The following is a 27,525-nucleotide window of genomic DNA, read 5'->3' as shown; positions in this document are numbered from 1 at the left end:
CCACTGGTCTTTACTAGCGGTCAGACATTATGCTGAAAGTGCCGTAAAGTTGCATTAACACTTTTGCCCAAAGAGACTTGTGGGTTACTTCTGGGATGTTAAAGTAGATTATAATTTTGAACAGTCAAATGGTTCCCTTTTGTTCTATACCCCACACTCCCTGTGTTTCTATTTTCTTAGAAATGTTTGTTGTCATTACTATGATGTTTATAATTGAGGGTTTGCAAGACTAGTTAATGTATAACTGAGTGAATATATTTTGCCCAGGCCAGGAGGACAGTGTTACTGTATGTGAATAGGGGTTTACTATATGCCCTTCTCTAGGTTGATTTCTAGCTAAAGTTTTAGGTTTCTGATGAATTGTATTTTTAGACCCAAGGCTGTGCGGCCATTATTGGAATATGCTACATATACGTTATGTGCAAAATCTTAGCATAAGACTTCACTTCGCCAACTAAATATTTAGTAGCAAGAGAGGGAGAAATGTTTGGATTAGCCTGTAAAGAGTATTCATACAGCCTCACTGAGCATAATGTGTTCCGTTTTGAAGACATCACTTTCATAATTATGATAAAAAGAAGACCATGAACTATAATGATAGAACAGGGACTGAAGCACAAAGCTTATCACAAAAGACCCATGAGGTATAATATATACACTTTAGAGGAAAGACCAAGGAGGACATGACTGAAACATTCATTTGCACATTCTCGAGAAGGTTTTAAAATTTATTAATTTCCAGAATGGACTTAACTTCGGGACAAAAGAGTCTGGAATCTGGTGAGTAGCAAAATGTATGTGTAATTTAAGAAAAACTTTTTTTTTTTGCCAAAAACATAAGTCTATCCTGTGATTATTTTTTTTCGTTTATGAAAAGTAGAGTAGTTGGGTTTTATCTACCATCAGAATTCCATGTTTAGAAATAGGTAACATTTGAATGATATTCATTATGTTTGCCCATTACAAATAACTTATCATAGACACAGTATAAATAGAATCTGTTTTAGCATATGCACAATGCAGATAGAAGTTTATTTTCCCACTTTGCCAGTCAGAACACTTATTTTGGATATACATGAACAGGGACCGCCATGGGTACTGACTGGATGCATACATTACAATATTTTAAAAAATTCATGGTTATGTGTTTTATCTGTAGACAGTTACAGCTGGACAGTCCTTTTAAAGTTCAGAATACAAATTCTAGACAACCTGTATGATGTATAGTGTTTCTGTGCCTTGTCTAAGTAACACTTCATTTAACTATAAGTTTTTATTCAGTATAGAAAGTTATAAAATGCAATGTTCAAAGCACAATATTGGATGCAACCAACCAAGAGATTGTACTATCTTGTCTCAATGCAGCCAAATGGAGGAATCTCAAGGTTTCTCCAGTCTCAGAGACGATTTAGCAAACTCTTGACAAACAAGATTAATGTGCTAGCAGCGGCTCTGGTATTTTTTATTTACTTTTCTAAATCTTATTTGAATAATCAGCGTTAATCTACATTTAATGCTAAAGGTGTTTAGCAGTTGTTTTTCGCAAGGTTTCCAAATGGACAGCTTATCAATTCAAGGTCATAACTTGTTTTCACTGTTATATAAAACCCTAGTTCTCTAATGTACATCCTTATACCATTATAACATTCTGCTGGTAATGATGAAGGGTTTCGTATTTTTACTGGCCTTGGCTGGCTTGTGCCATGGACAGGTGCGGCTGTCAGAGCCCCTCTCCCTGCATGTGCTGAATAATACATCCAGGTGCTATGATTGCATCTTGCAATGCGACCATGGGTAGTACTGGCATGCCCAGATCGCATTGCAAGTGTGATCATTGATAAATGGCGGTCAGACAGTAGACAGAGATAAAGTACCAATCAGCTTCTAACTGTCCCTTATCAGCCTATAAAGTGACAGGAGCTGATTGGTTGGTACTTTATCGTCATCCACTTAATCCCTCTCTTAATGTTACAGTATGTAACAAGTAATGCTTGTGTGAGAATACTGGAGTTATGTTTATGTTGAACTTTGCCCAGTAAACGCTAGCTGGTCAGCCCATTGCTGACGGTACCCAGGACCTCTATGGGCACTGGCATCACAAGAGGGGTGCAGGCCGCACCTGGGTGTCACCAGCTGAGGGGCGACACCAAAGTGCTGGCTCCCCTTCAGTGACAGGAGCCAGGTTCTGCATTACGTGCATCCCTCAGCTCCTAGAACAGTAAGGGAGCCGGCACTTCACACAGGCTGGTCCCCGGGGGCAGCCTGCACCTCCGGCACCCCCAGTGTGACAAAAAACGGGGGTTCAAGCCATGAGGCCACGCCCCACCCGCAAGGCCATGTCCCCTTACATGAGGCCACTCTCCCTTATTTGCCATACTCCCCCGTACTGGGTGACAACAAAGGTAGGGATGCCACTGTCTATGGGTTTGGGATCCCTTGGAAAAAACCCACCCGGAAAAGTACATTTGTCCTTCTAAAGTAGCTTTATTGTACAGTAAAACTGTACTCCCTGCCATCTGTTTGTCAATAAATAAATAAAAAATGGGTTGGGCCCCGGGATTCCCACTGGCCGTAGACAGGAGCCTAAATTGCCTAGATGACCCAGTGGCCCGGTGCTTTACTTTTACATGTACATGACATGTGGGGCTTTACTTTTTTAATTTACTGGTGGCCTAAAGCTAGTGCCTCTAGGGCCTTACCTCCCCCCCACCCCTTTACAGTATAATAACATGTGAATCCGTACTTATTGGCAGCCTGGAAAGCTGGTTAGTTTCCAATAACAGAATATAATTTCCACGCGTTTCTCCAACCTCTTTGTTCTCTATTATAGAAGTGCTGAAAAAGCAGGAGTATTATGCGTTCTATATCACTAACTCCGAAAACATCAAGGCCGTGTACAATATCGCAGCAGAGCATGGCATGGTGAGAGGCCATTTACTAACGCGCCACTAAGGCCGAAATGCAAGTTGGCTTATAAAGAAAGCATATGCATTACTCTTTTGTATTCTATTAGACATGAAAATATAATATATCCGATGTTACTGGAGCCCATAGCAATGTTTTAAAGGTCCGGCTCCTCACTTCACCACCACGCCCCCATTTAACCCTAGGAGCTCAGTGCTGCTGCTGTTGGCAGCGCTAACAGAGAAAATAAATACCCACGTGCCAGGAACTCAGTGGTTATGTTACCACCTGTATGCAGCAATAACACATTGCATGAAGTATTAGCTCTAAGGGTCTGCAGGCTGAACGCACTTGTAAAAGTAACTAAATGCATATTACCGTCCTACATAGGTGGTTTATATATATTTTTACTCATCTCTTAACACACTGGTAACACGTGTACGTGGAATTAATCAGAGTAATGTTACTGTTACAGTCCACTGACCGCTACGAAGGGGCCTGCGCATCAACCAATCTTGAATACATCAACTGCAACTACAATGGCGTCTGAGGCACTGAATCACATCTTTAGGGGTCTCCAGGTGAGCTGGCGGCTAGTTATAAAGAGAGCTAGATGGAGATAATAATAGGACAAAGCGCCAACACTCATCGTCCTGCCTCCTCCCTTACAGAAACCCAGCATTTCAGCAGGACAGGTAACTAAAAGGACGCAGTGCTCTATCTAAAAATCATAATGTCTGCCTTTTATTGATGAATCAATTAATCAGGTAGCACTGGTTATTATAATGTCTCAAACTAATAATAGTCATTGATTGCTACCATTTCTAGTTTAATAATTATTATTATTATTATTATTTGTTTATTACAGTCAGGGGTGCCGGACAGAGAGGAGGGGGCCCATGTCGGAGACTGCACACGGGCCCCCCTCCTCTCTGTCCGGCGGCCGGCAGCGCACTGAGCTATGCGCGGCCAGCGCCAGAGTTATAGACCCTGGGCACTAGAGTGTGACCAAAGTCTGTAGAGGATGCGCTGGTCACCGGGAAAATGGCTGCGGCGGGCATTTTCCCTGTACTGCGCAAACAATGGGAAAATGTCCGCGGCAGCCATTTTCCAATATGGCGGCCCCACTGACGAGATTTCGGCTCTGTTAGAGCCGAAATCTCTCTGGGGCTTGCGGCCACGAGACCCTACCACAAGGGTCTCGTCGCAAGCCCGATGGTCGCGATGGTCTTGACCATCGCGACCATCTTCCTGGCCCTCACTCTAGCTAGGTGTGGTCACCCACAGCTATGCGAGCGGCCAGGAGGCCGTTCTAAAAAACCAGAAGGCCAGCCATGATTCAGAGCGAGCGCTCTGTCAGAGCGTCCGGCTCTGAATCAGGGCCTGTGTGCATATTAGTATGACTGGCTGTAATTATGTATAGCAGCTGTCAAGTTCAATCTGGTAAAATATTTATGGAAATACAATGACTTTTAAATGAAAAAATAAAATAAACAAGTAATATAGTCTAAATCATACTTGCCGACAATCAGCTCCCTCCTTCCGGAGGCGCTCCTGGAAAAGTGGGCGTGTCCGTCCGGTTTTCCGGGAGTGGCAAGGCCAGGTGCTGCATCGACGGACGTAGTTTCCTGTCCTCGCAAGCCGGCCAGCCTGAGTAAGCTGAGGCTTACTCAGCTGGCCAGCGTCATACACCATCGCGACCAATGGTCCCGATGGTGACCCCAGCCTACGACCTCAGTCATACACCTCCTCCTGCTACATCTGCTTATTAGCAAGGACGGAATTGCAAAGAGTTCCATATGTCTGTGCAACATTTATTGCTGCGACAGCAAAAGTTATTGTGGCGCTGCAGCGCGGCTATCGCCGGTGGTAACCCTTTGTTGTATAAGGCGATACGAGAAAAAGCCCTATTGCGTTTTTGCTGGTAACAGGTTTATTTGTCCTTTGCTGAATCAGCTTATTTCAAAATAACCGGCTGCTTATTACCACGTACCATCGGATGCAGCGGTCGCACCTATGAATATTGCGCCAGCTCTATAGAGGCGCAGATTATGCGTCTGAACATGGCCGCCTGTGTTAGTGCAACTGTGTCTTAAGACGTAGTCGCTCATGCGTCGGCTGAAAACAACGGCGGCTTGCGTGCGGCTTTGACACTGCATGTACCACTGAATCGGGCCTTGAATGCTAGATGCCTTTCTTAAACCCGTAAGCTGAGGGGCTGCCTATTGGCGCAGTATCATCATGTCCGCCTCGTGTCATCAGGCGTTACAGAAACTCATAGGGGTCTATTTATCAAGCAGTGAAAAGTGTGGAGAAGTTGCCCATAGCAAACCAATCAGCTCCTACCTTTTATTGTCTAGACTGTACTTGATAAATGCTACTTCAAAGCTGATTGGTTGCTATGGGCAACTTCACCACGGCTTGATAAATAGACCCCATAGTGTCCATTGCTTTTCCATCTGTTTCAGGGTGCAGACTTCACATTGTCTTCCATGGCTGTCTCCAAGGAAGGTAAGGTCATATCTTATATCTCCCCTTCATGCTTAGGGGCTGACGTTGTGATGAATGTACACTATAGTTGCCGACTTTCAGGCTCCCCCTCCGGGAGAGAGCAGCCAGGTCGGCACAGCAGGTGGTGCTGGGGGTGTGGTGCGTCACAGGGGACGGTACAGGGAGCATGGTGGGGCATGGCGGCACCATCGTGGTCACTCTTCCTGCCATATAATGCAGAGATTACCGCCATTGTACAGCATGGGGCGTGGCTACTATGACACGATTCAGTGCAAATCTTATCATCTGCTGCCCGTTCCGCCCATTTCACCCGGTAAGCAGATGGCTGGGGGCAGGTGGCGGTCGGCTCCGGGAGACTTGCCCACTTCTCCAGGCGGCCGGCAACGGCACCTGATTTTTGGGAACCCCCGGCAGTTGCGGGAGATAAGGAGTGTATGATGTACACCTGTTGTCGGGCGTGTGTTGTTGGGCGTTTTGGCGCTGCGCATGTTCCGGAATTGTGGGCACGCAGGTATGGGAGATGAAAGAAGAGCCATTTTCATTGCAGCTGCGTCCACAATTACTGCTGAGGAGGCGTAACTGGGCTGTAATGGGGCGGCGAGGGCGTACCGCACAGTAACCGACTATGCCGAGACAGACCGAAGTGTAACTATGCCTGGTGTATCTCTTGTGCTTGCAAGTATAGGTCAGGAGTAAGGGGGCACAGATAAGAAGGACTTGACGTACAAATAGGGGTGTGTGGATGTTGTGATAAATACAGCGCAGCATACAGGTGAATAATATGCGTATTATTTCTGGGCATGTTTGTCGGCACATGTCTACTGCACACAGTCTGGGATAATGTATATTATTTTGGGTTGAGTACGAGATCCCAGCAGCCAGGATGCCCTAACCCACCTTTCCTGCAGCCTAACCCTCCCCTCTCACAGCCTAACCCTCCCATCCACAGCTTAACCCTACCCCCCCCCTGCAGCCTAAACCTAACCTCCCCACAGCCTAACCCTAACCTCCCACAGCCCAACCCTAACCTCCCCTCCCATAACCTAATCCTAACCCCCTCCCATAGCCTAACCCTAAACCTCCCCCTCCACAGCCTAACCCTCACCCTTCACCCCTGCAGCCTAACCGTAATGATCCCCCCGCAGCCTAACCCTCCCCTCCCGCAGCCTAACCCTAACCCTCCCCCCCGCAGCCTAACCCTCCCCTCCCACAGCCTAACCCTAACCCTCCCCCCGCAACCTAACCCTAACCTCCCCTCCCACAGCATAACCCCCCGGCAGCTCAACCCTCCCCCCCACAGCCTAACCCTAACACTCCACTGCCCACAGCCTAACCCTCCCCGCAGCCTGACCCTAATCAGGGGGAGGCTTAGGGGGGAAGGGTTAGGTTTAACCTGCATGGGGAAGGGTTAGGGTTAGGCTGCGGGCGGTGGAGGGTTAGGCTGTGGGTGGGGGACCCACAGCCTAACCCTCCACCGCCCGCAGCCTAACCCTAACCCTTCCCCATGCAGGTTAAACCTAACCCTTCCCCCCTAAGCCTCCCCCTAGTGCCTAACCCATAATCCTACACCTATCCCCAATTACCGTCGGGATGTCAGAGGTCGGTATTGTGGAGGCGGGATCCCGACTGCTGTCAGGATTCCATCGCCAGTTTTCTGACCACCGGCATCCCGACCTTCCCGTATGTAGCCCCAGCCTGCTAGGTAGAGAAGCACCATTCTAACATGGATAGCTGCGGCAGAGGCGTGACAGACGGCATGGCAGGCATGTTTAGCTCAACGTACGGTTTGTTACGTACTTTTATTTAATACGGTGACAATGATTGCTCTTTAAACAATTTGGCAATTAATTCCTGGTCAGGATGACAGCTGTTATTTCATTGATCAAATGTTATTTCTGGAGCAATTGTAAGAAATTGTGATTTTTATGTATTTTTTTTTTTTGCAGAGAGAAATTTGGTGACAAATTTGCCAGAAACACCGGCTATAACCAGGTCGTAGATCTCAATGACTTCATAATCCTGTACCCTCCGGCCAAATCCAACCCTAATGGATGCTGGGACTGGTAAGTGCAGTGATATTGCGTTTCTAGGGGTAAATACTGCCCCACCCAGACTATAACAACAGGAGCTATTGAATGGTCAGAGGGATCTTTATGAAAATTACAGATGGAATCTTCAGAGAGCAATCTGGCATAGACAGCCCCACATTGTGTTTTTTTTTTTAATTCATAATTATAAAAGACTACGGCCCGTGTTGGCTATCGCTGAGTAGCACTGGCTGTAGCCATCACTTTGGTTCTCTGGCCATAGCTTCCCTATGTACCGCCACTGCCCTCCGATCACTATCGCCATCTGGGCAGCCTGCAGGACAGCAATAAAGCAAAAAGAAACGTTTTTAATTTTAAATATTTTTTTCCTTACAGTAAAAGCATAAACAATATAAATATTTTGCTCTATATTTTTATTAATATTATTAATAATAATATTAATTATTATTATTCTTTTTAATTAAAGTCCAGGTTTCCAGTTTCACTGAGCATGCTCAACTGCCCCTGCAAACGGTTTTGGGTAATGTAACAGGGCCGGGGAACCGGTACCATCTCCTGGGGTAGATGGCAATGGGCAGCAGCTGAGAAATCACACAAAGTCCATTGGTCTGGTGCAACTGGCCTCAGCCAGTTTTATGATACAGAAAAAACAAAATAATAGAAATAAACACCTTGCCGCCCGGCACTTACTAAACACAGAAAATGATCCTAGCTCACTAAATAAAAAATACAAGAAGTTTTACCAGCATAATTCACTATGGGCTCTATTTACTACAATCCGCATTTGTAAAGCAGATTGTAGTGTGATATTATCGACTGAATTCGCATTGCGAATTCAGGCAATATCACAGGGATTTACTACAAATCCCTTGCAGGGACAGAGCTTGCGAGAAAGCTCTGTCCCTGCGAATCCCCTCCGCACACTAGTCACGGTATTTTCGCAAAATAATACCGTGACTAGTGCCCCGCTTATGCGCCGACCGGCCACCGCTGCTACCCCCCCCCGGTGCTAAGCCCCGCTCCCCACGATCGCAGACCCCCCCACGCGACCCCCCCCTCCCTTAATAGCAATTACCTGCAGTCATCGGTGCTCCGGTGATGTCTTCCATGTCTCCGGTCAGCTGATATCCCATACTGCACTGGGACCCGATCACCTGATGACCGGGCCGCAGTGCACTATGGGAGACCAGCTGACCGGAGGGAGAACATCACCGGAGCCCCGACCACCAGTCCCCGGAGTCAGGTAAGTTTTTTTTTTTTTTTTACTTTTTTGACTATTTTTTTTTTTTTTTGCAGTGATCAGTTTGCTGTCTGTTTAGACCACACAGCTGATCACTGGGACCGGCTCCGGGCTCTGCCTTTTAGAGCAGAGTAGGAGTCCGGTGACCGGGGGAGACCCTGGATAACGCCACCTCCAGGTGGCGTTATTATCACAGGGCTTTCCCCAGTATTTTTTTACAATTTATTTTTAGTAATTTTGGTCGGATCACATTTCCCATTACAGTTATGGGAAATGCGATCTGATTACTAGGGGTTGGAGTAGAATTTTACTAATTCTACTCCAATTGCCCTGTAATAACTATAGGTGATACTAACATAATGTGAAATGGGTATGAAAACACCCTTTTTCACTTTATTTTAGTAAAAATAATGTTAATAAATAGAGCCCTTGGTCTCAGCAATTTGTTTCTCTCACAGAGACGCTGTAAACTTTCTTTTTTCCCCAGGCAGAGTGTCTCCCACTGATCAGCCTGACAGCCTTTAAAACACAGCCACACAGCTGAGCGCCCTAATTAGCCTCTTGTGAGGCCAAAAAGCCCCAAAACCCGTACTGGGCCTAATGGATGGAGAACTCTCTTCTCACATCCAACCCTAGGACCCTAATCTGGTTCTTGCCAAAAGCTCAACAGCTCTCCGCATAACCAACATTACTCCTGGGGTTTTAAAACACATTTGTGAGAAATCTTGGGCAAATATATCTGCCTATTCCCTCACTATACCAGTGATCTTGTCACAGTTATTTCACCCCCCAAAAAAGATTTTCTATTGTTGCCATAAGCAGCGACGGTATATCTCTCCTATTGGCCAATACTGCTAAATAGGCCCCTTAGTGTATACAGCAAAGACAAAGAAACATTCCCAAGAGAAAACAAGAACCTGACCTAATGATAACAAGGCGACAAGATGTTGTCCAGTTTCCCCCCATTTTACTAATGCCAGGCGGAGCAATCAGTATAGAAAACATCTATTTCCGTGAGACTCAAGATAAAACTCAAAGCCGCAACCCTTCGCTGTCACATGACCTCAGCCACACGCACGTCTTTTCTACATAGTACCAAGCTCTGGGTTCTATTAGCTAATGGGTTCTCCTGAGACGGAACAGGAGGACAAGCACCGACCACAGCGATAGACCGGGTGACTGAGATATGTGTAGCCATGAGCTATGGTTATGCCATTAAGTACATAACACGGTCTTGTGTCTGTTTATAAAAAAAAAAATAATCCTACACATTATACTAAACTCCATGTATCAAATTGTCCGAACCCCCCACCCCCACTAAAACCTCTGCACACCACAAACACATTACACCACACTTGCTGACTTTTTACATCACCCTTCTGGCGGGAGATTGTAAAGGTAAAGTCCATGTGGGTGATGGTAGGGGCATGGCGAAATGCGTCGTATCGCAGATGTCCTCTGCTGTATAATGCCGTTATTTGATTCAAGCCCCCAGACAACCCATTTGATTGTGAGAGAGGATCCTGGAAGCTGGTCTACTCTCCAGGGAGTCCAGGAAAGCTGCGACAAAATTCGGTAGTCCCCCGGAGAGTCCAGGAGAGAAGACGGAATACATACGAATTACCGCCGGATACAAGTCCAGCGGTTCAAATCCCGACAGCGGCAGGCCGACACGGCTGAAAATCCCGATCGATCCCAGGTAAGTATCATAACCTAACCTAACCCCCCTAACCCTCCTTAGGGGTGCCTAACCCTAACCTTCCCCCCAGTGCCTAACCCTAATCCCCCCTTTCCCGCCGCCTAAACCTAAGCCCCCCCGGGGGTGCCTAACCCTAACCCTCCTTCCCCCTAGCCTAACCCTAACCTCCCAGGGGGATGTCTAACCCTGTTTCCCCCGGGAGCCCTAAACCTAACTCTCCCCCCACCCCCTGCAGCTGTCCGAAGCGGCGCCCGGCACCACTTCGATCAGGATTCCGGGCGCCGGTCTTCCGGCATCGATAAAATGACAGGCGTCTGCCACTGTCCATATCATACACATCAACAGTAGCAATACTGCTGTTTTTGTATAAATGTTTTATTTACATTTTATTATGTTTTATTTACATTTTATTATGTTTAATTATTAAATATTATGGTTAATGATGTTTTATTATGCATAAAATTTACATTTATTATTATAATAATAATAAATAATAATACATTTTAATTGTATTTCCCTCTACAGGTGGGGATTCAGCAGCTATGCATATGGTAAGAGATTTAATTCTATCTGCCACAGCTACGTGCTCCTCCAGCTTTTTAGTATTATTGGCTAATAGCCGGGTGCAGAAGTCTTCTCTGGCCTGTAATGTCTGTCAGGCTGTATGTATGAACAGCAGGGACGTGCGGTCAGGGTAGGCAGAGCCTCCCCTGTCATACTCCTGAGATTTCATATAAATATTATTAGAATAATACAAATAAGATATTTAAAACTTATAAACATCTTATTTATTTATTGTAATCATTTTTATAGTTAACACTCACTGGCTTTGTGGAGCTCCCTGGGACTGCAGGGAGAGGAGAGATGAGGCAGCAACAGCTCAGCCTCGCTTCTGTATAGTCACACTACTTGCAGAGCTGTGGGCGGGGCCACACCACAGGCAGTAAGCTGCACAGAAAGAAAGCTAATAGAGACATGCCTCTTAATATGGGGGCATGCCTTAAGCACTAATAGACACCTTGGATGTGTCATGTGACCAGGTAGTGCATTGCAGTGTATAGAGATCGGTGCTCAGTCAGCAGCAGCAAGAGAAGTCAGTGATGCAGGTAAGAGAATCAATGGACATAAACCAAAATAACCAGCGCTATAAAGGATGGACGGTGTTATGACAAAAGTACATTAATTTATTAAAAAGCAACAAATATGCATATCAAAATGACAAAATAAAAAGTTCACAATATGAACCAAGGTGAATATCTGCTCCTGTGTTATTGACAGCTGGACCTAGGACCACCTCCAATATGTCCCAAATAATGAAGTTAGATGAGAGGCAACACTTGTTTACCATTAAGTGGTATCACAGTCACCAGCACAGTCATTGTCATGTGAGTATATTATGTCAAGTGACAGTGTTCTGTTGCCCCAGTAAACTCTGGTAGCTTACATGTACAAGCTTCAGCTTGGGGCTCCTCCCATTGAGATGACTACTGTCCTTGTCATCATCTTTGTGTAGCCACGTGATTTATCACGTGACTATGCATCTGTTGCCGTAACTTGCTTCCGGCGGCCCATGCTGGAGCTTTATATGACGGCGGAGTCATGTGACCGAGTGAGGTCATCCGGTCACATGATCGGACAGGCAAACTTTTCATCATTCATTCTGAGGTCATTAATGCGTATATGAGTTTATTTGATGTCAGGATTGCCTTCATTGTAATTTATGTATGATTGTATTAGTTCTTTGTATGTGCTGATGGACGGTGTTTTTCTTTTAACATGTGATTGATTAATTGATCTCAAGTGCTACCATTTGGCTAATCACCTATGAGTATAAAGGTGACCATTAATGGACATGGTCTCATACTCCTGAAGAAGCTGGGTGGTTTATTTTGCCCAGTGAAACGCGTTGAGACCCTTTTCTGCATTCCTGTATATACAACTGGACTATCATTTGGACCCTGCTTCATTCCTCCCTGGACCCACTGGCAAACGCTGGAACTATTCCATGTGGAGTAACCCCCTACAGCCTGCAAAGTTTTGTGTCTTGGATGCTAAGGACTGTGCTGGTGCCTGTGATACCACTTCATGGTAAATAAGTGTTGCCTCTCGTCTAACTTCATTATTTGGGACATATTGGAGGTGGTCCTAGGTCCAGCTGTCAATAACACAGGAGCAGATATTCACCTTGGTTCATATTGTGAACTTTATATTGTGTCATTTTGCTATGCATATTTGTTGCTTTTTAATAAATTAATGTACTTTTGTCATAACACCGTCCATCCTTTATAGCGCTGGTTATTTTGGTTTATGTGTTTTCTTGTACTTAGGGACTGACTATCCCTTGTTACCAGCTGCCTTGTGATAGCGCGTTTACACCCATTTGATATTAGGAGAATCAATGGACCCTGAAGCTTATGTGTAATGAGGGGAGAGTTACAGTGAGTAGGGGGTGAGACAGACTCTCAGCACTCAGACCCATCTCCATGTGTGCCTCCCCAGCCATTGACCTCACCGCATGTCACTGATGCACAGTACAAGCAGTGCCCATGGGCGTGGCCTGATGACGCTATTGACATCATGAAGTAGGTGGGGCAAGAGGATGATGATGATGCTTAGTTTGTCATTATATACCTGCCCAAATGGTGCTCTCAGAGGTGGGCGGGGCTTGATAGGCTGCATTCAAATGGATGTCAGTTCAGCGCACAAAATGGCTGTTCTTCAGCGAGTTCACTATAATCTGAATTCTTACCTTCCAATCCCACATTGGTAACTTGAGACTTCGGTCATACTTTTCAGCTAACAAGAACGGCTATCACATGACCGGCGTGGAGAGGATGATGCTGAGGACTTTTGGACAATACTAACATTATCCGTAATAAGGTGTAAAGGTGGAATGGGGGTGGGTAGACGCTACGCACGCGCGTAATGGTTGTTACATTATCGTTTGTAAATATTATGGGGAAAAGAAAAATCGAATTATTTCCTGCTGTCATTCCAAAATGAATCATGGTGGGTGTGGCAGACATTCGATTAGATTCTCCGTTGGGGGAGGAGCGAGAAGCTTTGGGAAACGCTTTTTACAGCTGCTGTTACCGCCATCGTTTTCAACAGACTTATTAACGTCTAAACAAAGATAAATGAATTTTTGTGTTCATTATATACGTACAATTCTGTATTTTGAATGTTTTTAATTTTCTTATAATAAACTTCATTAAACGCTGATTTTTTTAATGTTTATTTTTCTGCACTTTTCAATTATTGTCTCAAGTAAAGGAAAAGGGATAATAACGGGGATATACCTGTGCCTCCTAAAATATTGTTACACAGTATCTGTAAGAACCAAAGATTTACAAATCAGGGATTAAAATAAATCAGATTCAGAGGAGAACAGGTGGGATGGGGGCGTTACTGGTAATTAATCCCCCTCCTCCGGGCAGCGCTTTCCAAGCCCAGACCTAGGGGCTTATTTATCAATTTATATTTGCAGCACACCCATTTTTGGGGGATACCTACAAATATTACGTTTCCCACAGATGTATGTATTATGGAGGGATCGCAGGAGATATCTCTGATACCTGCTGTTGTCTCCCCATTTCCACCAGCACCAAAGCTCCCATAGGTTTCTATAGGGGATGCGATGCTGTCAGATTTTCCAACTCCAGAATGCAAAGCAATCCGGAGCTTGGGACCCCGTAGCTACCGCCATCTTAAAATGGCCTTGTGCTGCTGCATCCTGCGGGCTACACTTCACACGCTTCCAGGACTATATCACGCTGGGGGCATCTCCTATGCACATGAAGCGATAGGCTGCCCCTTACCCACGTCCCCTCCCAGACACCCGATCAATGCCAGGCTTACCAAGGGTATACTTTATAACGCACCCACTGCTTATGTCTGCAGATGGGACGGTGGGACAGAGGCCCTCATTCAGAGGCGGTCGCAAGAAGCGATCGCTCTCTCTGAATGAGGTCGGCCGCTTCTTTTTTTTAGTGCGGCCTCCTGGTCGCTAGCTAAGCTGTGGGTTACCACACACAGCTTTAGCTAGCAACCAGGTTGGTGGTCGCGATGGTCAAGACCATCGCAACCATCGGGGCTTGCGACGAGACCCTAAGGTTGGGTCTCGGCAACCGCAAGGCCCAGGGAGCTTCCTGCTCTGATTGAGCAGGAAGCTCCCCACTGACATCACTGCTGATGTCAGTGCGGCCGCCCACAAAACGGCAAGCGTTCCGTTAGGAACGCCTCCGGAACGCCTCCGTTTGTGAAGCCACCCCCCCCCGCCCCGGAGCGAGCTGTCAACATCGGCAGCCGGCCCTTTTGTAGAGGGCTCCGGAGCGAGAGAGTTTCTCTCTCGCTCCGGGGCTTGCGCACGCGCAGTGCGTCCGCTGCGCGTGCGCAGGACCAAAGCATCGACCCGGTTGTGAGCGCGCAGCGCTTGCGACCGGGTCTGAATGGGGTCCAGAATCCACAATTCGGAACTGACTGGTCTATTGATTGACTGCCCCTAACCATTAAAACCATATAAGTGAGATTACCCAAGACCTCACTAAGGTACTTCTGATTCCCTTTGTTGAATATAGAGGGGCAATGGCCCTCATTCAGAGCCGCTCGTTAGCGGCAGTACGCTCGTTCCGAGCGATGTTTGCACATCTGCGCATGCGTACGGTTTTTAGTACGCATGCGCGAACCAGTCAGTGCGGTCAAAAATCGTTGGTACGCAATATAGCGAGTGCCTGCTATTTTGAGTGACAGAATGAGGCGTATGTGGGTGGTAACAGGGGAAGGTGCTTGAAAACGGGGAGTGGAGATCCGAACGCAGGCGTGCTTAAAGGTCAAAACGGGCGTTTTATGGGTGTGTATATTTAAAACAGGAGCGTCATTGTTCACGTCACTGGGTTATTTTATAGCCAGAACTGTTCGCAAATTTGTGGTAGCAAACACCAACCACAAGAATAGCGAGCAGTTCATACGCTGGTCGATGTACTCGATTAATCTAATAAATAGCGGACATGACGTAGGATGCGAGCGGCCAGGGGGCGTTTTTAACAAATAAACGAGCGTATGTTTTGCTCGCTCGTTCAGACTTAGAGGTGTGAACAGACTACAATGTGCGTACGGATCATTTGAATAGCCACCCCTTGTTTTTAAACGAACGACCGCAAATAGCGAACGGCTCTGAATGAGGGCCATTGTCCTGCAGCACTAATAGGAGAGGTGTATTAACAGCACCTCCCCTCCCTACCTTTTGCCGGTTCCACCATCTCCGTGTGACCATTTTGGAGGATAGCGCATCTGCAGAGGATCGGAATGGCTCTGGCACAGTCACCTGCACTGGTGCCATCTTTCCGAATATATCACAGGAAAGGTAGGGGTGTCCCAATGCAGGCATACCATTCCAGCTGCGGGGCCCCAGGGCCACGTAGGCATCACACACCGTGTACACATTATAGATACACAAGTGGTAGACACTGATGTGGTGCACTGCCAGCGAGGACCTGTGCGCCCATGGGGGCCATACTGACACTGATAATGACATCTTCTCGCATTGATGTGATGACTGTGGCCCTCATTCAGAGCCGCTCGTAAGCGGCCGCTCGTTCGTTATGAGCGATGTTCGCACATCTGCGCATGCGTACGGATTGTAATACGCATGCACGAACCAGTCAGTGCGGCCGAAAATTGTGTGTTCGCAAAATAGCGAATGCCTGCTATTTTGAGTGACAGAATGAGGCGTATGTGGGTGGTAACAGGGGAAGGTGCTTGAAAACGGGGAGTGGAAATTCAGAACGCAGGCGTGCTTAAAGGTCAAAACGGGCGTTTTATGGGTGTGCATAATTAATACAGCAGCGTCACTGACCACGTCCCTTGGTTATTTTATAGTCAGAACTGCTCGCAATATAGCGGTAGGAAACACCAACCACAAGAATAGCGAGCAGTTCATACGCTGTACGATGTACTCGATTAATCTAATAAATAGCGGACATGATGTATGGTGCGAGCGGCCAGGGGGAGTTTTTTCCAAAATTACGTTCGCATGTTTTGTTCGCTCGTTCAGACATAGAGGCGGCAACAGACCGCAAAGAGCGAACGGTTCATTTGAATAGCCACCCCCTTTTTTGTGAACGAACGACCGCAAATAGCGTCCGGCTCTGAATCAGGACCTCTGTCCTAGAAGCAGTGTGGCAGTGACCATCACCATTGTGTCTGATGCACAAAGCCACCTATCACAATGTTATTATCAGCATGGAGGTGGTGCAGAAGGCTATAGAGGGAAGGAGTGGCAGTGTATGCTGGAACCTTTAGTTCTGCAACAGTTGGAAACAGTCACAGGTTGCCTTAGGCCAGGGGTGGGGAACCTTTTTTCTGCTGAGGGCCTGCTGCAGGCCACGCCCCCTCCATGTGATGTCACAAGGGGTGGGGCCACAATCACCGGTGATTACAGCAATGCCCGGAGTATCCTGATGATGCTCCGGGGAGCTGTAAGGCAGCGGTGTGACCCTCTGAAGCGTCCAAAGGACTCTCCGGGCGGCACTGCTGCATAGATTCTGGCTGCAGGGGGCCATTCTAGGCACCCTGCTAGCCAGATGAGGCTAACAGAAAAAAGCTCAGAGGGCCAGACCAAATGATTCCAAGGGCCTTATACGGCCCCCGGGCCTCAGGTTCCCCATCCCTGCTTTAGGCTATGGATGGAATTAGGGGCAGTGTATGCTGGGACCTGTAGTGCAGAAGCCTGAGGAGGTGGGCACGGGATGGGTTAGGCTATGGATAAAGAAGTGGCAGTGTATGCTGGGACCTGTAGTAGTGCAGCTGGAATTGGTGACACATAAATCGATTTGGCTTTGTATGGAAGGAGTGGCAGTGTATGCTGGGACGTGTGGTGCAGCTGGAGGAGGTAACACGGGATGGTTTTAGGTTATGGATGGAAGGAGTGGCAGTGTATGCTGGGACGTGTGGTGCAGCTGGAAGAGGTAACACGGGATGGTTTTAGGTTATGGATGGAAGGAGTGGCAGTGTATGCTGGGACCTGTAGTGCAGCTGCAGGAGGAGACAGTAACTCAGGCTATGGATGGAAGGAGTGGCAGTGTATGCTGGGACCTGTAGTGCAGCTGGAGGAGGAGGTCACACAGAGGATGAATTAGGCTATGGATGGAAGTAGGGGCAGCATATGCTGGCACTTGTAGTGCAGCTGGAGGAGGTAACACGGAATGGTTAGGTTATGGATGGAAGGAGGGGCAGTGTATGCTGGGACCTGTAGTGCAGCTGGAGGAGGTAACACAGGGGATGGATTAGGCTATGGATGGAAGTAGGGGCAGTGTATGCTGGCACCTGTAGTGCAGCTGGAGGAGGTGACACAGGGGATGGATTAGGCTATGGATGGAAGGAGTGGCAGTGTATGCTGGTACCTGTGGTGCAGCAGCTGGAGGAGGTGACTGATTAGGGTCTATAGATGGAAGGGAAGGAGGGGCAGTGTATGCTGGGACTTGTAGTGCAGCTGGAGGAGGTGACACGGGATGGATTAGGCTATGGATGGAAGGAGTGGCAGTGTATGCTGGTACCTGTGGTGCAGCAGCTGGAGGAGGTGACGGATTAGGGTCTATAGATGGAAGGGAAGTAGGGGCAGTGTATGCTGGGACCTGTAGTGCAGCTGAAGGAGGTGACACAGGGTATGGATTAGGCTATAGATGGAAGGAGTGTCAGTGTATGCTGGGACCTGTAGTGCAACTGGAGGATGTGACACACAGGGGATGGATTAGGCTATAGATGGAAGGAGTGGCAATGTATGCTGGGATCTGTAGTGCAGCTGAAGGAGGTGACACACAGGGGATGGATTAGGGGCTATAGATGGAAGGAGTGTCAGTGTATGCTGGGACCTGTAGTGCAGCTGGAGGAGGTGACACACAGGGGATGGATTAGGCTATAGATGGAAGGAGTGACAATGTATGCTGGGACCTGTAGTGCAACTGAAGGAGGTGACACACAGGGGATGGATTAGGGGCTATAGATGGAAGGAGTGGCAGTGTATGCTGGGACCTGTAGTGCAGCTGGAGGAGGTGACACACAGGGGATGGATTAGGCTATAGATGGAAGGAGTGTCAGTGTATGCTGGGACCTGTAGTGCAGCTGGAGGAGGTGACACAGGGGATGGATTAGGCTATAGATGGAAGGAGTGGCAGTGTATGCTGGTACCTGTAGTGCAGCAGAAGGAGGTGACACACAGGGGATGGATTAGGTTATAGATGGAAGTAGGGGCAGTGTATGCTGGGACCTGTAGTGCAGCTGAAGGAGGTGACACACAGGGGATGGATTAGGGGCTATAGATGGAAGGAGTGGCAGTGTATGCTGGTACCTGTAGTGCAGCTGGAGGAGGTGACACACAGGGGATGGATTAGGGGCTATAGATGGAAGGAGGGGCAGTGTATGCTGGTACCTGTAGTGCAGCTGGAGGAGGTGACACACAGGGGATGGATTAGGGGCTATAGATGGACGGAGGGGCAGTGTATGCTGGCACCTGTAGTGCAGCTGAAGGAGGTGACACAGGGGATGGATTAGGGGCTATAGATGGAAGTAGGAGCAGTGTATGCTGGCACCTGTAGTGCAGCTGGAGGAGGTGACACAGGGGATGGATTAGGGGCTATAGATGGAAGGAGGGGTAGTGTATGCTGGGACTTGTAGTGCAGCTGAAGGAGGTGACACACAGGGGATGGATTAGGGGCTATAGATGGAAGGAGGGGTAGTGTATGCTGGCACCTGTAGTGCAGCTGAAGGAGGTGACACACAGGGATGGATTAGGGGCTATAGATGGAAGGAGTGGCAGTGTATGCTGGTACCTGTAGTGCAGCTGAAGGAGGTGACACACAGGGATGGATTAGGCTATGGATGGAAGGAGTGGCAGTGTATGCTGGCACCTGTAGTGCAGCTGGAGGAGGTGACACACAGGGATGGATTAGGGTCTATAGATAGAAGGAGTGGCAGTGTATGCTGGCACCTGTAGTGCAGCTGAAGGAGGTGACACACAGGGATGGATTAAGGGCTATAGATAGAAGGAGTGGCAGTGTATGCTGGCACCTGTAGTGCAGCTGGAGGAGGTGACACACAGGGGATGGATTAGGCTATAGATGGAAGGAGTGGCAGTGTATGCTGGCACCTGTAGTGCAGCTGGAGGAGGTTACGCACAGGGGATGGATTAGGGGCTATAGATGGAAGGAGTGGCAGTGTATGCTGGTACCTGTGTTGCAGCTGAAGGAGGTGACACACAGGGGATGGATTAGGGGCTATAGATGGAAGGAGGGGCAGTGTATGCTGGCACCTGTGTTGCAGCTGGAGGAGGTAACACACAGAGATGGATTAGGCTATGGATGGAAGGAGTGGCAGTGTATGCTGGTACCTGTGTTGCAGCTGGAGGAGGTGACACAGGGGATGGATTAGGGGCTATAGATGGAAGGAGGGGTAGTGTATGCTGGCACCTGTAGTGCAGCTGAAGGAGGTGACACACAGGGATGGATTAGGGGCTATAGATGGAAGGAGTGGCAGTGTATGCTGGTACCTGTAGTGCAGCTGAAGGAGGTGACACAGGGGATGGATTAGGGGCTATAGATGGAAGGAGTGGCAGTGTATGCTGGGACCTGTAGTGCAGCTGAAGCAGGTGACACACAGGGGATGGATTAGGGGCTATAGATGGAAGGAGGGGTAGTGTATGCTGGCACCTGTAGTGCAGCTGAAGGAGGTGACACACAGGGATGGATTAGGGGCTATAGATGGAAGGAGGGGCAGTGTATGCTGGTACCTGTAGTGCAGCTGGAGGAGGTGACACACAGGGGATGGATTAGGGGCTATAGATGGACGGAGGGGCAGTGTATGCTGGCACCTGTAGTGCAGCTGAAGGAGGTGACACAGGGGATGGATTAGGGGCTATAGATGGAAGTAGGAGCAGTGTATGCTGGCACCTGTAGTGCAGCTGGAGGAGGTGACACAGGGGATGGATTAGGGGCTATAGATGGAAGGAGGGGTAGTGTATGCTGGGACTTGTAGTGCAGCTGAAGGAGGTGACACACAGGGGATGGATTAGGGGCTATAGATGGAAGGAGGGGTAGTGTATGCTGGCACCTGTAGTGCAGCTGAAGGAGGTGACACACAGGGATGGATTAGGGGCTATAGATGGAAGGAGTGGCAGTGTATGCTGGTACCTGTAGTGCAGCTGAAGGAGGTGACACACAGGGATGGATTAGGCTATGGATGGAAGGAGTGGCAGTGTATGCTGGCACCTCTAGTGCAGCTGGAGGAGGTGACACACAGGGATGGATTAGGGGCTATAGATAGAAGGAGTGGCAGTGTATGCTGGCACCTGTAGTGCAGCTGAAGGAGGTGACACACAGGGATGGATTAAGGGCTATAGATAGAAGGAGTGGCAGTGTATGCTGGCACCTGTAGTGCAGCTGGAGGAGGTGACACACAGGGGATGGATTAGGCTATAGATGGAAGGAGTGGCAGTGTATGCTGGCACCTGTAGTGCAGCTGGAGGAGGTTACGCACAGGGGATGGATTAGGGGCTATAGATGGAAGGAGTGGCAGTGTATGCTGGTACCTGTGTTGCAGCTGAAGGAGGTGACACACAGGGGATGGATTAGGGGCTATAGATGGAAGGAGGGGCAGTGTATGCTGGCACCTGTGTTGCAGCTGGAGGAGGTAACACACAGAGATGGATTAGGCTATGGATGGAAGGAGTGGCAGTGTATGCTGGTACCTGTGTTGCAGCTGGAGGAGGTGACACAGGGGATGGATTAGGGGCTATAGATGGAAGGAGGGGTAGTGTATGCTGGCACTTGTAGTGCAGCTGAAGGAGGTGACACACAGGGATGGATTAGGGGCTATAGATGGAAGGAGTGGCAGTGTATGCTGGTACCTGTAGTGCAGCTGAAGGAGGTGACACAGGGGATGGATTAGGGGCTATAGATGGAAGGAGTGGCAGTGTATGCTGGGACCTGTAGTGCAGCTGAAGCAGGTGACACACAGGGGATGGATTAGGGGCTATAGATGGAAGGAGGGGTAGTGTATGCTGGCACCTGTAGTGCAGCTGAAGGAGGTGACACACAGGGATGGATTAGGGGCTATAGATGGAAGGAGTGGCAGTGTATGCTGGTACCTGTAGTGCAGCTGAAGGAGGTGACACACAGGGATGGATTAGGCTATGGATGGAAGGAGTGTCAGTGTATGCTGGGACCTGTAGTGCAGCTGGAGGAGGTGACACACAGGGGATGGATTAGGCTATAGATGGAAGGAGTGGCAATGTATGCTGGGACCTGTAGTGCAGCTGAAGGAGGTGACACACAGGGGATGGATTAGGGGCTATAGATGGAAGGAGTGGCAGTGTATGCTGGCACCTGTAGTGCAGCTGGAGGAGGTTACGCACAGGGGATGGATTAGGGGCTATAGATGGAAGGAGTGGCAGTGTATGCTGGTACCTGTGTTGCAGCTGAAGGAGGTGACACACAGGGGATGGATTAGGGGCTATAGATGGAAGGAGGGGCAGTGTATGCTGGCACCTGTGTTGCAGCTGGAGGAGGTAACACACAGAGATGGATTAGGCTATGGATGGAAGGAGTGGCAGTGTATGCTGGTACCTGTGTTGCAGCTGGAGGAGGTGACACAGGGGATGGATTAGGGGCTATAGATGGAAGGAGGGGTAGTGTATGCTGGCACCTGTAGTGCAGCTGAAGGAGGTGACACAAAGGGATGGATTAGGGGCTATAGATGGAAGGAGTGGCAGTGTATGCTGGTACCTGTAGTGCAGCTGAAGGAGGTGACACAGGGGATGGATTAGGGGCTATAGATGGAAGGAGTGGCAGTGTATGCTGGGACCTGTAGTGCAGCTGAAGCAGGTGACACACAGGGGATGGATTAGGGGCTATAGATGGAAGGAGGGGTAGTGTATGCTGGCACCTGTAGTGCAGCTGAAGGAGGTGACACACAGGGATGGATTAGGGGCTATAGATGGAAGGAGTGGCAGTGTATGCTGGTACCTGTAGTGCATCTGAAGGAGGTGACACACAGGGATGGATTAGGCTATGGATGGAAGGAGTGTCAGTGTATGCTGGGACTTGTAGTGCAGCTGGAGGAGGTGACACACAGGGGATGGATTAGGCTATAGATGGAAGGAGTGGCAATGTATGCTGGGACCTGTAGTGCAGCTGAAGGAGGTGACACACAGGGGATGGATTAGGGGCTATAGATAGAAGGAGTGGCAGTGTATGCTGGTACCTGTAGTGCAGCTGAAGGGGGTGACACAGGGGATGGATTAGGCTATAGATGGAAGGAGTGGCAGTGTATGCTGGCACCTGTAGTGCAGCTGAAGGAGTTGACACACAGGGATGGATTAGGGGCTATAGATAGGAGTGGCAGTGTATGCTGGTACCTGTAGTGCAGCTGAAGGAGGTGACACACAGGAGATGGATTAGGGGCTATAGATAGAAGGAGTGGCAGTGTATGCTGGGACCTGTAGTGCAGCTGAAGCAGGTGACACACAGGGGATGGATTAGGGGCTATAGATGGAAGGAGTGGCAGTGTATGCTGGGACCTGTAGTGCAGCTGAAGCAGGTGACACACAGGGGATGGATTAGGGGCTATAGATGGAAGGAGGGGTAGTGTATGCTGGCACCTGTAGTGCAGCTGAAGGAGGTGACACACAGGGATGGATTAGGGGCTATAGATGGAAGGAGTGGCAGTGTATGCTGGTACCTGTAGTGCAGCTGAAGGAGGTGACACACAGGGATGGATTAGGCTATGGATGGAAGGAGTGTCAGTGTATGCTGGGACCTGTAGTGCAGCTGGAGGAGGTGACACACAGGGGATGGATTAGGCTATAGATGGAAGGAGTGGCAATGTATGCTGGGACCTGTAGTGCAGCTGAAGGAGGTGACACACAGGGGATGGATTAGGGGCTATAGATGGAAGGAGTGGCAGTGTATGCTGGCACCTGTAGTGCAGCTGGAGGAGGTTACGCACAGGGGATGGATTAGGGGCTATAGATGGAAGGAGTGGCAGTGTATGCTGGTACCTGTGTTGCAGCTGAAGGAGGTGACACACAGGGGATGGATTAGGGGCTATAGATGGAAGGAGGGGCAGTGTATGCTGGCACCTGTGTTGCAGCTGGAGGAGGTAACACACAGAGATGGATTAGGCTATGGATGGAAGGAGTGGCAGTGTATGCTGGTACCTGTGTTGCAGCTGGAGGAGGTGACACAGGGGATGGATTAGGGGCTATAGATGGAAGGAGGGGTAGTGTATGCTGGCACCTGTAGTGCAGCTGAAGGAGGGGACACAAAGGGATGGATTAGGGGCTATAGATGGAAGGAGTGGCAGTGTATGCTGGTACCTGTAGTGCAGCTGAAGGAGGTGACACAGGGGATGGATTAGGGGCTATAGATGGAAGGAGTGGCAGTGTATGCTGGGACCTGTAGTGCAGCTGAAGCAGGTGACACACAGGGGATGGATTAGGGGCTATAGATGGAAGGAGGGGTAGTGTATGCTGGCACCTGTAGTGCAGCTGAAGGAGGTGACACACAGGGATGGATTAGGGGCTATAGATGGAAGGAGTGGCAGTGTATGCTGGTACCTGTAGTGCATCTGAAGGAGGTGACACACAGGGATGGATTAGGCTATGGATGGAAGGAGTGTCAGTGTATGCTGGGACTTGTAGTGCAGCTGGAGGAGGTGACACACAGGGGATGGATTAGGCTATAGATGGAAGGAGTGGCAATGTATGCTGGGACCTGTAGTGCAGCTGAAGGAGGTGACACACAGGGGATGGATTAGGGGCTATAGATAGAAGGAGTGGCAGTGTATGCTGGTACCTGTAGTGCAGCTGAAGGGGGTGACACAGGGGATGGATTAGGCTATAGATGGAAGGAGTGGCAGTGTATGCTGGCACCTGTAGTGCAGCTGAAGGAGTTGACACACAGGGATGGATTAGGGGCTATAGATAGGAGTGGCAGTGTATGCTGGTACCTGTAGTGCAGCTGAAGGAGGTGACACACAGGAGATGGATTAGGGGCTATAGATAGAAGGAGTGGCAGTGTATGCTGGCACCTGTAGTGCAGCTGGAGGAGGTGACACACAGGGATGGATTAGGCTATAGATGGAAGGAGTGGCAGTGTATGCTGGCACCTGTAGTGCAGCTGGAGGAGGTGACACACGGGGGATGGATTAGGGGCTATAGATGGAAGGAGTGGCAGTGTATGCTGGCACCTGTAGTGCAGCTGGAGGAGGTTACTCACAGGGGATGGATTAGGGGCTATAGATGGAAGGAGTGGCAGTGTATGCTGGTACCTGTGTTGCAGCTGGAGGAGGTGACACACAGGGGATGGATTAGGGGCTATAGATGGAAGAAGTGGCAGTGTATGCTGGGACCTGTAGTGCATCTGAAGGAGGTGACACACAGGGGATGGATTAGGGGCTATAGATGGAAGGAGTGGCAGTGTATGCTGGGACCTGTAGTGCAGCTGAAGGAGGTGACACACAGGGGATGGATTAGGGGCTATAGATGGAAGGAGGGGCAGTGTATGCTGGTACCTGTGTTGCAGCTGAAGGAGGTGACACAGGGGATGGATTAGGGGCTATGGATGGAAGGAGTGGCAGTGTATGCTGGCACCTGTAGTGCAGCTGGAGGAGGTGACACACAGGGATGGATTAGGCTATAGATGGAAGGAGTGGCAGTGTATGCTGGCACCTGTAGTGCAGCTGGAGGAGGTGACACACGGGGGATGGATTAGGGGCTATAGATGGAAGGAGTGGCAGTGTATGCTGGCACCTGTAGTGCAGCTGGAGGAGGTTACTCACAGGGGATGGATTAGGGGCTATAGATGGAAGGAGTGGCAGTGTATGCTGGTACCTGTGTTGCAGCTGGAGGAGGTGACACACAGGGGATGGATTAGGGGCTATAGATAGAAGGAGTGGCAGTGTATGCTGGTACCTGTGTTGCAGCTGGAGGAGGTGACACACAGGGGATGGATTAGGGGCTATAGATGGAAGGAGTGGCAGTGTATGCTGGGACCTGTAGTGCATCTGAAGGAGGTGACACACAGGGGATGGATTAGGGGCTATAGATGGAAGGAGTGGCAGTGTATGCTGGGACCTGTAGTGCAGCTGAAGGAGGTGACACACAGGGGATGGATTAGGGGCTATAGATGGAAGGAGGGGCAGTGTATGCTGGTACCTGTGTTGCAGCTGAAGGAGGTGACACAGGGGATGGATTAGGGGCTATGGATGGAAGGAGTGGCAGTGTATGCTGGCACCTGTAGTGCAGCTGGAGGAGGTAACACACAGAGATGGATTAGGCTATGGATGGAAGGAGTGGCAGTGTATGCTGGGACCTGTAGTGCAGCTGAAGGAGGTGACACACAGGGGATGGATTAGGGGCTATAGATGGAAGGAGTGGCAGTGTATGCTGGTACCTGTAGTGCAGCTGAAGGAGGTGACACAGGGGATGGATTAGGCTATAGATGGAAGGAGTGGCAGTGTATGCTGGGACCTGTAGTGCAGCTGAAGGAGGTGACACACAGGGGATGGATTAGGGGCTATAGATGGAAGGAGTGGCAGTGTATGCTGGTACCTGTAGTGCAGCTGAAGGAGGTGACACAGGGGATGGATTAGGCTATAGATGGAAGGAGTGGCAGTGTATGCTGGGACCTGTAGTGCAGCTGAAGGAGGTGACACACAGGGGATGGATTAGGGGCTATAGATGGAAGGAGTGGCAGTGTATGCTGGTACCTGTGTTGCAGCTGGAGGAGGTGACACAGGGGATGGATTAGGCTATAGATGGAAGGAGTGGCAGTGTATGCTGGGACCTGTAGTGCAGCTGAAGGAGGTGACACACAGGGGATGGATTAGGGGCTATAGATGGAAGGAGTGGCAGTGTATGCTGGTACCTGTAGTGCAGCTGAAGGAGGTGACACAGGGGATGGATTAGGCTATAGATGGAAGGAGTGGCAGTGTATGCTGGGACCTGTAGTGCAGCTGAAGGAGGTGACACACAGGGGATGGATTAGGCTATGGATGGAAGGAGGGGCAGTGTATGCTGGGACCTGTGTTGCAGCTGAAGGAGGTGACACAGGGGATGGATTAGGATATATAACACACCGGTAGGAGCAGCACTGAGGATGCGCGGACGGGGCTGTGACTTCTGCAGCTGTGCGGGGAGAGGACGGAGCATCAGCCGCTGCTGCAGGAGAGAAGGTACCGCGGCCTGAGAGACAGCTGCTGCTGCAAAGAGAGTGCACGGTGAGAGAGAGAGGGCGAGACTGCACCCAGACGGAGAGAGAGGAGCTGGCAGCCTAGAGACTGCACGGGGAGAGAGACAGCATAGAGTTTGCACGGGGACATAGAGTGCTACAGTCACGACATAGAGATGAGAGAGACTGCGTAGGAACTGCTGAGACAGCCCGTAATGCTTAGTGGTGTATAGACTGCTATCGGGGTGAGACAGTATATTACACAGAGAGTTAGCTGCGGGATCAGCGTGAGACCGCCCATATAGTTGACATAAAAAAGACTGCTGTATACAGGTAGACAGCTGAGAGGGAGGGCAGCTACAGTCTTGGAATGTGACAGTTGCCACAAAAGAGACGGATCTAGTCTCAGAGACAGCTGTTGCTATACGAGAGATTGCAGAGAGGTATGGGAACTGCTGTCACTGACACAAAGCAGCAGCTATCAGAGACAGCCATAGTGGGAGTGTGTGACTGCTGAGCCAGAGAGACAGCAGCACTATCAGGACTGTTGAGCCAGAGGGACTGCTGAGCCAAATAGACTGCTGCACTATTAGGACTGTTGAGCCAGAGAGACAGCTGCATAATAAGGACTGCTGAGCCAGATAGACTGCTGCACTATCAGGACTGCTGAGCCAGATAGACTGCTGCACTATTAGGACTGCTGAGCCAAATAGACTGCTGCACTATTAGGACTGTTGAGCCAAATAGACTGCTGCACTATTAGGACTGTTGAGCCAGAGAGACAGCTGCATAATAAGGACTGCTGAGCCAGATAGACTGCTGCACTATTAGGACTGTTGAGCCAGAGAGACAGCTGCACTATCAGGAATGCTGAGCCAGATAGACTGCTGCACTATCAGGACT

The 27,525-nt window shown here is 49.3% G+C and overlaps 2 protein-coding genes across 2 annotated transcripts in view; both read left to right on the top strand.

Annotated features, from left to right (window-relative positions):
* Window positions 1-13,266, top strand: part of LOC148473948 (uncharacterized) — a 38,903-nt gene extending 25,637 nt beyond the window's left edge. The window contains exons 10-11 of the mRNA XM_088459249.1: window positions 10,928-10,953; window positions 13,199-13,266. Coding sequence (XP_088315375.1) covers window positions 10,928-10,953; window positions 13,199-13,266 — 94 coding nt within the window. The remainder of the gene's footprint in view (window positions 1-10,927; window positions 10,954-13,198) is intronic.
* Window positions 13,267-26,559: 13,293 nt separating this feature from the next.
* The window catches only part of TMTC1 (transmembrane O-mannosyltransferase targeting cadherins 1), a 59,926-nt gene continuing 58,960 nt past the window's right edge, over window positions 26,560-27,525 (top strand). Inside the window, exon 1 of the mRNA XM_088459312.1 lies at window positions 26,560-26,671. The gene's annotated coding sequence lies outside the window, so the exon portion shown is untranslated. The remainder of the gene's footprint in view (window positions 26,672-27,525) is intronic.

The sequence above is a fragment of the Taudactylus pleione genome, unplaced genomic scaffold (genome assembly GCF_031769625.1).
Source record: "Taudactylus pleione unplaced genomic scaffold, aTauple2 ptg000903l, whole genome shotgun sequence".
Taxonomy (NCBI): domain Eukaryota; kingdom Metazoa; phylum Chordata; class Amphibia; order Anura; family Myobatrachidae; genus Taudactylus; species Taudactylus pleione.
The sequence above is the reverse complement of the archived record's forward strand: the minus strand, read 5'-3'. Positions and strand labels throughout refer to the sequence as shown.